At 43.1% G+C, this 13168-nt stretch overlaps 1 protein-coding gene across 3 annotated transcripts in view; it reads left to right on the forward strand.

The window, feature by feature from the left end:
* Positions 1-13168, forward strand: part of Fancd2 — a 728399-nt gene that overhangs the window by 521515 nt on the left and 193716 nt on the right. For all 3 annotated transcript variants that reach the window (XM_068387949.1, XM_068387938.1, XM_068387943.1), the window contains one exon: positions 7251-7416. In XM_068387949.1, the coding sequence (XP_068244050.1) occupies positions 7251-7416 (166 nt within the window). The remainder of the gene's footprint in view (positions 1-7250; positions 7417-13168) is intronic.

The raw sequence follows: 13168 nt of genomic DNA on the forward strand, positions 1-13168 counted from the left end.
ACCAATGGGAGAAACCCCACATTGTGCAGGAGAATCGTCCCGGGTTGGGGAGGAGAAGAACCCACAGACGTCGTTGTTGGAGTCCTGTATTCCTCCTAGGAGGGAGCCTAAGGACTCCAAAACCATCCCCAAGTCTTCCTCAAGGATTCGACCAGAGCCAACAAGACCCTCGGAGAACGTCCACGTGTCTCCCCAAGAAGAGCCTTTGGGGACGGGAGACTTTGCTGCCAGTTCTCCAGGAAGGGAGTCACAGGAGTCAGAGCATGCCTTTTGGCAGGTTCTGACCCTGATGAGGCATCTCAACGGGTTCCCGGACCCCGAGATTCCTTCTCGAAAGGGCAAGGACACGGTCCTGGACCGAGTCTTTGGCACTCAGAAACCCGCTAAGGCCAGTGCGGCTTTGCCCTGGTCCCAAGGGGTGAAGAGTGCCAGGGATAAGGTTGAGGGGCAGCTCTCCGAACTCGCTTCCTCCAGCCGTTCCACTGCTGGCAACAAACTCCTCCCTCCTCCTCGTATCCACCAGAGGAGGTACTTTGAGATCATGGAGGAGTCTTGCCTAGCTCTCCCCTTGCACCATTCGGTGGAAGAGCTCACCAAGGGAGTCCCTCTAGAGAGGCGCTCTAGCCGGCAAGTGTTTTTCTCGGCGACAGAGATCGTAAGTCAGGAGAAGGTTGCGAAGTGTGCCATGCAGGCTACTTCGTGGCTGGACGTCTGGCTGGGGTCTTTTGGCATCCTGTTGCGAGGACCTGTCTAAGGAGAGCACCAGGAAGGCCCTGGAGACCTTCCTCCTTTCGGGCACCCGCACCATTGAGTTTCTGGCCCACTAAATCTCAAACTTGTGGGCCAATTCCATCCTGAAATGATGTGATGCGTTGGCAGAGAGGTTCCACACGAAGGTCCCATCCGTCGAGATCAGCAGGCTCAGACATTCTTCCCTTTTGGGGAAGAACCTGTTCGAGCCTAAAGACGTGGAACAGGCAGCTGAGAGTTGGAGGAAGTCCAATCAGGACCCTCTCCTACCTAGGGCTCTTACATCAAAGCCCTATAAACCTCCAGCACCTCAACAACCTCGCCCGTCCAAGACGACGAAACCGGAAGTGGCAGCAAAGGTAACGGTGTCGAAGCCCTTTCCTGTCAAAGACAAGAAAGGCAAAAAGTCCTCCAGGGGAGGGAAAAATCCTAGAGGGAGTGGTCGAGGCCGCAAACGCTAGGATTGGCAATCCCTCTGCATGTCCACCAGTGGGGGGATGCCTACAAAGTTGCGCAATCAGGTGGCAGCAACTTGGGGCCAATTCCTGGACGATTTCCGTAATCAGTTAGGGGTATCGCGTCCCGTTCACAATATCTCTACCTCCCCTGACAGCGGATCCAGTGTCGTTGAGCTCCTTTGCCATGGGATCGGCAAGGGGCCAAGCCCTACGGGCAGAAGTCGAGACCATGTTAAAGAAGGACGCTCTCCAGAAGGTTGTCGACGGTTCCCCAGGCTTCTTCAGTCGACTTTTTCTTGTAAGGAAGGCGTCTGGAGGCTGGAGACCAGTCTTTGACCTCTCAGCTCTGAACAGGTTTGTCAAACAAACCCTGTTCAGCATGGAGACAGCAGACACAGTCAGACTTGCAGTGAGACCACAAGACTTCATGTGTACACTGGACCTGAAGGACGCGTACTTCCAGATCCCAATCCATCCGTCTTCAAGGAAGTACTTAAGATTCAGCCTAGACAACAAGATCTACCAGTTCAAGGTGCTGTGTTTCGGTCTCTCCACAGCACCTCAGGTATTTACCAGAGTGTTCACCCTGATTTCTTCGTGGGCACACAGGATCGGCATCCGTCTCCTCCGTTATCTGGACGACTGGCTGATCCTAGCAGACTCGGAGTTGACCCTTCTTCGACACCGAGACAAGCTTCTGGAACTTTGCCAAGATCTAGGGATCATGGTAAATCTCAAGAAGTCTTCTCTGCTTCCAACTCAGCGACTGGTATATCTAGGCATGATATTGGACACCAATCTCCACAAAGCCTTCCCATCAGATGACAGGATAGCAAGGCTGACGAGGGTCGCAGATCCTTTCCTCAGACGAGAAGAACTCCCAGCCCAATCGTGGTTACGTCTCCTCGGTCACCTTTCTTCCCTGGCCCGTCTAGTTCCAAACGGGCGCCTCAGGATGAGATCCCTGCAATGGCGACTCAAATCTCGATGGAATCAAGGACACGATTCCCCGGACATCATGGTCCCTATGGGTCCTGCGGAACGGACGGACCTTCAGTGGTGGGTGACAGACGAGAACCTACGAAAGTGAGTGGATCTTCTCGTCCTCCCCCCGGATTTGATGCTGTTTTCGGACGCCTCAAAGAAAGGGTGGGGGGCCCATGTTCTGAACCACAGGACCTCAGGCCTCTGGTCAGAATCAGAAAAGTGCCTCCACATAAATCTGCTAGAGATGAAGGCCGTATTCCTGGCATTTCAACAGTTCCAACAGTACCTGGCGGGTCACTCAGTGGTGGTGATGAGCGACAACACTACGGTAGAGGCTTACATCAACAAGCAGGGAGGTACCTCTTCAGAGCAGCTATCCCATCTGGCAGTAGAGATACTGAGATGGACCGAAGTCCACTCGATTCCACTATCAGCTCGTTTCATTTCAGGCAAGAGGAATGTGTTCGCCGACAGTCTGAGCAGGGCATCCTAGATAGTGAGTACCGAGTGGTCTTTGGATCATCTAGTAGTCAACAAAGTCCTGACTTTGTGGGGTTCCCCGACGGTGGATCTGTTCGCGACAGCTTTGAATTTCAAGCTTCCGCTTTACTGCTCCCTAGTCCTGGACCCCAAGGCTCTCTGGCAAGATGCTTTCCAACAACGGTGGGACAACATCGACGTCTACGCCTTTCCCCCGTTCTGTCTGATGAGGGTGCTCAACAAGACCAGAATATTGGTCAACCTTTCAATGACCTTGATAGCTTCGCTATGGCATCACGCAGAGTGGTTTCCGGATCTTCTGCAGCTCCTGACGGAACTCCCGAGAGAACTTCCTCCACGACACGAGCTACTCAAACAACCACACGCCAACATCTTTCACAAAGCCGTAACTTCGCTGCGGCTTCACGCCTGGAGACTATCCAGCATCTCCTCACAGAGAGAGGTTTTTCGCAACAAGTTGCTGAAAGGATGTCTCGACCCCTGCGAAAGTCATCCGCAGGGGTCTACCAGGCAAAGTGGAGAGTTTTCTGTGGTTGGTGTCATGGAAGGGGTATCTCTCCACTCGATGCCACTATACCAGCAATAGCGGAGTTTCTCGTGTATTTGCAGGAAGAAATGTGCCTTTCGGTCTCGGCAGTGAAAGGCTATCACTCAGCCTTAAGTCTTGCCTTCAGGATCAAAGGAATGGACATTTCCTCTTCGCTGGAACTTTTCTTTACTCATATGAAGCTATGAACTTACCAGCCCTCATTCGGAAGCGAGACCTCCTCCATGGAACGTGGTTCGAGTTCTCAGGTCTCTTAAGAGACCTCCCTTCGAACCATTACGCCAGGCCTTTGATCGCCACCTGACTTGGAAGACGGTGTTCCTACTTGCTTTGGCCTCGGCCAAGCGAGTCGGCGAACTTCATGGTCTCGGGGATGGGGGGAGTAAACGTTCAGATTCGTCCCTGAGTTTGTTGCTAAGACTCAAAATCCAGGAGTGCCGGACCCTCGGTTCGACTCTTTCCGGATTTCGAGTCTTCGTTCTGTAACAGATGACCCAGACCATCTCCTACTGTGCCCAGACTCCCGTTCTGTAACAGATGACCCAGATCATCTCCTACTGTGCCCAGTAAGGAGTCTGAGGCTCTATCTTAAGAGAACAGCTGTAATTCGTCCTCGGGTGCAGGCATTGTTTGTGAGCACCGGAAGGACGAAGAGGAGGGTCACTAAGAATACCATCTCAGCGTGGATTCGCAGGGTTATCCATCATTCCCTGAATCCCGACCCTCCTCCGTCACGTCGCCCTAGAGCACACGATGTCAGGGGCATCGCTACGTCCCTGGCCTTCAAGAAGAACTACTCGGTGACGCAGGTTTTACAAGCAGGGGTTTGGAAGCGTCAGACGACCTTCACAGCCCACTACCTGCAAGACGTGACCCACAGGAGGCTCGATATGTTTTCTATCGGCCCTGTGGTGGCTGCACAACAGCTGGTTTAAACCTCAGGCTCCTTAATGGACAAGTAGCAGAGGGTTGAGGGCATTGTTACCCAGTTTTAGTCTGCAAGAAGGAAAAGGTATGCCTGGCCCTTATTCTTTTTTTCATTCTCCCCTCTCTTGGGGAAAGCAGCATCCTGGGTTCTCTGCACAGCTGACCTCAAACCACTGCAGGTAAACCATGTTTCCTTGTGTTCCTAGTATTAAGATAATACTGTCATGTCCCCATACCCTTACGAGGTGGTATTGGGAACGTCCTATCCTAGAATTCCATCTAAAGGACTTCAGGTCAACTTCATAGGACGAGTCACACTTCATTCCTTCACACACAAGCTTACGTAGGCCGCGGTCCTTGCAGGGCAAGGCACTTGCGAGGTGCAGGGACTCCTTATCTTTGAGTACTAACACACTCAGATACTGAGTCCCCGGGCAAAAAGCCAAAAGCCAGTAATGGCTGGGACTTACCACCCTACCTAAGGGTTGAGTCATCCATATTAAATAGCGTGGTTTGTATTTCAGTTACGGAACAAATGACAAATTCGTAGATAATTTGTATTTTTCCTAACTATACAAACCTTAGCTATTTAATCAAACTTGCTCACCAGCCCTGTCCCCCGGGAAGTCCTACCTCTAAGCAAAGTGAGCTAATCACAGGTGTGTGAGGGGGGCAGGGGTAGCAAGCTACCCCTCCCTACCCCCTCGCTAACTAGCGAGGGGGTAGTAAACCCTCGTTAAAATTTTAATGGCTCGTCATTTCAGCTACGCCGAAAGTAATACCCATATTAGATAGCTAAGGTTTGTATAGTTAGGAAAAATACAAATTATCTACGAATTTGTCATATTGCCTTGGTTTAAGATTTTTTTACTAATCCACTGTACATACATACATACACTTATGCACTTCCCCCAATTTTGGGGGATAGCCGACATCAAACAAATGAAAAAAGGGGACCTTTCCTCTCTATGTTCCACCCAACATGACAAGGGACTCAACTGAGTTCATCTGGTACTGCTAGGTGCCACAGCCCACCCTCCCCCGTTATCCACCACAGATGAAGCTTCATAACGCTGAATCCCCTACTGCTGCTACTTCCGCAGTCATCCAAGGTGACCGGAGGAAGCAGCAGGGCCTACCGGAACTGCGTCACAATTGCTCGCCATTCATTCCTATTTCTAGCTTGCTCTCTTTCCTCTCTCACATCCATCCTCCTATCACCCAGAGCTTTCTTCACTCCATTCATCCACCCAAACCTTGGCCTTCCTCTTGTACTTCTCCCATCAACTCTTGCATCTATCACCTTCTTTAGCAGACAGCCATTTTCCATTCTTTCAACATGGCCAAACCACCTCAACACATTCATATCCACTCTAGCTGCTAGCTCATTTCTTACACACGTTCTCACCCTCACTACTTCGTTCCTAACCCTATCTATTCGAGATACACCAGCCATACTCCTTAGACACTTCATCTCAAACACATTCAATTTTTGTCTCCGTCACTTTCATTCCGCACAACTCTGATCCATACATCACAGTTGGTACAATCAGTTTCTCATACAGAACTCTCTACATTCATGCCCAACCCTCTATTCTTTACCACTCCCTTCACTGCCCCCAACACCCTGCATCCTTCATTTACTCTGACGTACATCTGCTTCCACCATTTTCTGCAACAACAGACCCCAAGTGCTTAAACTTATTCACCTCCTCAAGAAACTCTCCATTCAACATGACATTCAACCTTGCACCACCTTCCCTTCCCGTATATCTCATAACCTTACTCTTACCCACTTTAACTCTCAACTTCCTTCTCTCACACACCCTTCCAAATTCTGTCACTAATCAGCCAAGTTTCTCTTCTGCGTCTGCAACCAGTACAGTATCATCCGCAAACAACAACTGATTTACCTTCCATTCATGATCATTCTTGTCTACCAGTTTCAATTCTCGTCCAAGCACTCGAGCATTCACCTCTCTCACCATTTCATCAACATACAAGTTAAACAACCATATATATATATATATATATATATATATATATATATATATATATATATATATATATATATATATATATATATATATATATATATATATATATATATATATATATAATATATATATATATATATATATATATATATATATATATATATATATATATATATACAGTATACACTATATAAATACTGTATGTATATATATATATATATATATATATATATATATATATATATATATATATATATATATATATATATATATATATATATATACTGTATATGTATGTATGTATGTATGTATATATGTATATATCAACAATACATTCTGCAGTACCTTCATGGTCATCTAGCAAGAACCTTATTCCTTAATACTTATTACATTGTGGTGCATCCCCTTTTCCTTTGTAGAATAGTTTTGCTCACTGCAGCATTCTAATCCTGTTACTGTGTCTATTATCAAAACAGTACCATTTTTTCTTTATTCTGACCAGTGGATAGTTTTCAGTTAATTCCTTGTGGAGGTAGTGGAGATATTTTACATCAATCATAGGTCTTATGATGCTCCCAACTTAACTTTGTGATTTTGTTTTATTAGTATCGTAAAGATCGTGTTAATTTTCTTAATTTAGTAGCATTAAACAGGACTAGGCTGACCCAAATGTATGTTTTTTTTTTTTATAGTTTTTCAACTAAAATACCCCCATTCGCGTTACATTTACTTGGCCCCTCATGAATCTTTCCTATCTCTTTCACTTTGATGTCTCAAATACCTTACCCTTCTTTCTGTGAAGTTGAGACTTAGCCACCTATCTCAAACTTTAACTTTGATTCCTATTTCCCTTTCAATCATTTCAAAAGAGAGGAAAGGTTCGAGTTTTATGTTTTATATTTTCAGTAACAGCAGTGCTGAAGATGATACAATGTAAAAAAATATCAGTCTTGTTTTATGAAACAAAAGAAAGGAAAGTTTTGATTTAAAAACTCATGTACATGGTTATCTAAATGTAATTTTTCTTTGTCGAACCTATAGGGATTAATGTTCAATGAGCTTTCTTTAATGTTCTCTTTGCAGATCTGCTTTTGTGTCAATGGAAGGGCATCAGAAACAGGAAGTGGTTCTTAGTTTGCTTGGTCATCTTGGGGACACTAATATTATGAGAATGGTTATTCTCTCTACTCTCTCATCACTTGCTCGTTCAAACACTAAGGAGATGTCAAAATATGCAATATTTTTTAAAGTAAGTGGATGCTGTAACTTTCTTTGATTCGTTTTTGTAGTACAGTATACAGTATTATTTAAATAAAACTGCCCTGAAATTGTTTTTCCACGACAAAAATCTCGGACAAATAAATTTTTATTGTACGCGATAACCCTTTTCTAAAAGCCCTGGTATCACCAACCTGTTATGAGGTGCTGCCTGACCATTGCTTCACCAAGCCTCTATGATCAAACTAGGACGAATAATACGTTTATTTTTATTACCTTGCCTTACAAACACTCAAGTCGCTGAATTTTCTATTAATATTTTCCATTTTGGGTAGTTTTTATTTTTCTCATGTAATTTTATAGCAGTCTATTACAAGTATGTGTTTTAGTAGTACTGTATAGTGAAATACATTTTATTGATGACCCCTAACTTTTGTCATTTAAAAGTAAAAGATGAGATATTCAGTAAGTATTAAGAATTATTGCTTCTTCTAAGGATTAGGCTATATTTTCTAGGTAGATGGATTAATTCACCTTCCCTCAACTTGACCTTTAATGTGTTTTTAATCATATCTGGTTTGACTCTTACCTTTCAAGGGTGACTGTAGAATGTTGTCTGCCTAAAAGGCCTGGTGATTTGGCCCTCTTTCTTGACTACCCCTTCAGAGGTCACGAATGTGTCAAGTACTACGCATACAATACATGTTGTACTGCTTGGATGTTTCAGTAGTGATTAATGAACACTATTCCCAGATCAACCCATGAAGCTTGGGGGTGTCCTGAAATTGCCTATTAGCAAAGAACGAAATGCAAAGGGAATTTTACTCACATGGTTTTTTGGGATATAAACAGAATCAGCTTTTTGAAAAAAAGGGAGACCATCAAGAAACGTATAGCCTCTGTTGAGAGGGGCTTGTTGGTCTGGGTATTTATAAACAGGCTACCTTCTAAAGACTTGGATCTGTGTAAATATTATTTTCAGGTCAACCCCGGACGGAGGTTGCTATCTACTGACTCAATATCCGAGATATAAAGCCGATTTGTTTTGACTAGATTAAGGAGACCCAGAATCAGGATGTTGTATATTCTAATGAATTCTTGGTCCTTCCGAAAAGTCACCAATTCGCTTACTCCACTTCCCAAAGCTTAAGTTATAGAATTGTAGCTTTTTATAAAGGTTCTTTAGGAGAAATATAGGATTTATCCATCCCAGCCTAAACTCAAGAACCCTATCCAGAGACCAAGAAACCACAGGAGTTAGTGGAGATGGTCTATACTAAGCAAAAGACTGGGTGTTCTTATGAAACATGTCAAAGTGGAGATCCACGTCAAAGGCGTGCTTGAGAGATTCTGGTAAAACAGATTTTCTGTAATAGTATAGATGTTGGTTGGAGCTGCTGCTTCCAGAGGTGGACCAGAAAGGAAGCCAAGAAGTCTAAGGTTATCAGGCAGAGTGACTGACAATGTAGAAACACAATCCTCATCTTCCACACAGAATGATATTGTCTTGTGGATAAAGACCTCTTGCAGCTTATCAAAAGAGTCAAATTGTGGATTGGGAAAACATTCTCGAAAATACAGGAGAGAAAATCCAAACGTGAAGGTTCTGGGTCGGAAAGGAGGAAGCGAAGGTAGTCAGACTTTCTGATACAGCTGTGCAGACTGAAGTGAGTGTATTCTTGGTTTTAGATATTGAAGCAGACTATTGGGACTAAGTGGCTCTATAACCACATCTGTCCCTAAAAAGTCCTGAGGGATATTTAAAGCTTACAAAATCACTTTATGGAGGAATAGATAGATCAATGTCAATCTGTTTCAACCTAATTCAGAGTATCTTTTTCTTATCACTGCTTGATATTTAGCAGTCGGGGCTACATATGGTGGAAGTTTGTAGTTTTCTATAGTAACGAACAGGTTCAGTTGGAGATCCGGAACTAATTCTAACACCACCTGAAAAGAACTATGATCCAGTGTCCATTCTGTATGCAAGACTGTCTACCTGGATAGGGTGTCCTTTACTACAAGTGAACCCGAAAGATGGAATGATGAAAGGATTGCATGACTCTCCTTCATGAACCTCATAATTGGAAGGGTCACAGCATTGGAAGTTCGTGAGCAGGATCCCACTTTCTGAGGCAGCAGACTACCACTTGGTTGTCTATGAAGATCTTATATAAGAGTTCCTTTGTTGACCAATTCTCTTCCATGTCAGGAGAACTGCCATCACTTCCAACACATTTACGTGAAAAGTTGCGAACTGAGGGGGACTAATCCCGAACACAAAGGTCTCCTGAACGACCTCCGCAGTCTGTCCTCGATGCATCTACGGTATACTGTATGAATAATCACAGTAACCAAGGGAGGGACCAATGGAACTGACCTGGCCAAGCAATTTGCATTGTCTATATGACCTGCAAATTCTTTCGCACTAACTGAGTGACTAAGACTGACTGACTCTCGAAACCCTTTCCAACCTATCCTTTTCTGAATGCAACGAAGATCTTTGATTCCGTTCTTTAAAACCAGTGCAACTATAGAGGTAAACTGAAGAAGAGCCAAAATCTCCATCATTTGCCTTCTGGAAGAGAAGCGCTTGAAACCAAGGCTTTGACCCTGCTAGAATTCTTTGCCGAGAGGCTTTGTAAGGGTAGTGTGGCTTTCACCATACTCTATTGTCAACCTAACCCCCATCAAATATCCCTCTTGAATTAGTCTAGACTTTGCAAAAGTTCATTAAAACCAAATGTCTTGAACTTGCTAAACCTAATTGTGTATTCGAGACATAATTCATCTGTCTCCACCCAAATTAGCCAGTCTTCTAAATAAGCTATGATTTGAACTACTGTACAGTACCTGCAACATCAAGGCTTTCATCACTGCTTTAATAACTTTGTAATCATTCTAAGGGCGATGTTGAGACTGAATGGCATTACTTTGAACCTGTACACCCCCTTCCTGAGCCAAAACCCTAGGTAAGGTCAGAAGTGGTGAGCAATAGAGACGTTCCAATACGCATCTTTTACTGTAGATCTATAGTAAGGTCCAAGTCTCACAGTGTGGGATGAGGTTGGGTATAGAAAACAGGAGCTGGCCTCTTAAACGGGATGTTTCTTGAGTCTACTGGTGGATTTTATGGACTGGATTAGGAATGGAGCCGTTTCTTTTACGGAAAGTCCGAAAACTTCTCCACTCTCTAGAAGTGACATGGCCATTGCCTCTCCATTGGCATTGGCTTGTCCATGAGGGCATGGCAGAAGAGCCATTGCATATTGCATCACTGTACAACAGTTCAGTTTACCTCCACTTCAATAAATCAAAAGGATTAACCCAAACTTTGCCTTAATAAAGTTCTGCAAGGCATTGTAAATGGGTTACACATTAGCTTGGTACCACTGAAGTGGCCTTCTAGATTCCCCTATAGTACTCACTTCCAAGGATTCAAAGGTCTCCCCCAAATTGCCAAAAGGTTTGTCTGTCACTGAATTCCACAGTACGAAAGTTATTTGAGACCGTAGTCCCGAACGTCCCTCTTCATGGGAGGGAAGACTTCATGAAACCCTCTTAGTTGTGGGAATCCTTCAAGCTCTTATGGTACACTCCCAGAAAGGGACTGCAGTATTGTACACACTTTGGGCAACGTAAAATTACCTTTAAGCAGGAACTACTCCATTGACTCGGTCGCCAATTTTGTCATTTTGTCAGGGAGCACAGTGTTCTTCCTGGGTAATACATGTCTTATAAGGTATCTTCTTCCAAAACAAACCTGTCAAGCAATAAAAAGAATGTTGAGTATATTAACACTATCATCATCATCATCATCTCTTATGCCTATTGACACAAAGGGCCTTGGTTACCCCTCATCATGATCTCATCCACATATGACACTCAAGTAATTTCTCTTATAGTTTCATTTCCAATCCTCTCCTGCCATTTCACTCCAAAAATTTTTCCCAAGGCTTTGTTCTCAAATCTACAAAAATCTGTTGGATATTGTTTCATTGCCATACCACGACTCATGTCCATACAGTAACACTGACCTCACGAAACTGATATATAGCCTGATTTTTATATTTAATTTCAGGCGATTTGATTTCCAAATTACTGTATACTTAACCTAGCCATTGTCAGGTTTGCTTTTTTTCAGTCTTTCATTAAGTTCCAATTCTAAAGACCCTGTATTATACATTATAGTTCCTAAATATTTAAAGGATTCTACCTCATTAATCCTTTCTCCTTCCAATGATATTTCATCTTCCATTGTTTATTCTGTTCTCATCACCAGCCACCCGTTGAGATACTACCGCTGGAGAGCTATGGGGTCCTTTTACTGGCCAGACAGTACTACATAGGATCTTTCTCTCTAGTTACAGTTAATTTTCCCTTTGCCTAAATATACACCGAATAGTCTGGCCTATTCTTTACAGATTCTCCTCTGTCCTCATACACCTGACAACACTTGAGATTACTAAACAATTCTTCTTCACCCAAGGAGTTAACTATTGCACTGTAATGGTTCTATGGCTACTTTCCTCTTGACAAGGGTAGAAGAGACTCTTTAGCTATGGTAAGCAGCTTTTCTAGGAGAAGGACACTCCAAAATCAAACCATTGTTCTTGTAGTGCCATAGCCTCTGTACCGTGGTCTTCCACTGTTTTGGATTAGAGTTCTCTTGCTTGAGGGTACACACGAGCAAACTATTCTATCTTATTTCTCTTTCTCTTGTTTTTTTGAAGTTTTTAGTTTATATAGGAAATATTTATTTTAATGTTATTGTTCTTAAAATCTTATATTTTTTCCTTGTTTCCTTTCCTTTCTGGGCTATTTTCCCAGTTGGAGCCCCTGGGCTTATAGCATCTTGCTTTTCCAACTGGAGTTGTAGCTTAGCAAGTAATAATAATAATAATAGTAATAATAATAATAATAATCATCTCTGTCTTTCTTTTATTTATCTTGAGCCCAGCCTCTTGTGATATTTCATGCATTCTGGTAAACAGACATGGCAAATCCTGTGGTGTTCTGCTAATAAGGACAGCATCATCAGCATACTCTAGATCAGCTAATTTCCTATTACCAATCCAGTCTAATCATTTCCGCCATCCCCAACTCTTCTATGCATTAGAAAATCCATGAGAAGGATAAACAACATGGGTGATAATACATTCCCTTGGAGTACTCCATTGTTCACTGGAAATTCATTTGATAGGTCTCCGCTAACATTAACTTTGCACTTACTATATTCATGAACAGATTTAATCAAATATACATATTTGATAGGAACTCCATAATAACTCGGGACTCTCCACAAAATTGGCCGGTGCCCACTATTAAAGGCTATTTCATAGTCCACAAATGACATCAAAAGTGAATATCTATATTCTACACATTCCTGTACAACTTGTCTGAAAATGAAAATTTAGTGCAACTTCTACTCTTTTTAAATCCTGTTTGTTCATCTTACAGTTTTTCAGCAAGCTTTCTCTCTAGTCTCTTTAGAATAAGCATACTATATACAGTATTTTCATAACAATTGACGTAAGTGTGATGCCTCTGTAATTATTCCAATCAGTCTGATCTCCTTTTTTTGCCATTTTCCCCAACATTCCTAGCTCCCATTCATCAGGCTTTGCCTCTTCACGCCACATTCTACAAAATAATCTTGTAAGCATTCTGGGAGTCATTTCATTTTCGGACATTATCATCTCAGCAGGTATTCCACTGTATCCAGTGTCTCTTCCATCTCTTTAGTTTTTTAAGGTTCGCTTTGATTTCAAACACACTGAATT

This window comes from Palaemon carinicauda, chromosome 1, assembly GCF_036898095.1.
Source record: "Palaemon carinicauda isolate YSFRI2023 chromosome 1, ASM3689809v2, whole genome shotgun sequence".
NCBI classification, from domain to species: domain Eukaryota; kingdom Metazoa; phylum Arthropoda; class Malacostraca; order Decapoda; family Palaemonidae; genus Palaemon; species Palaemon carinicauda.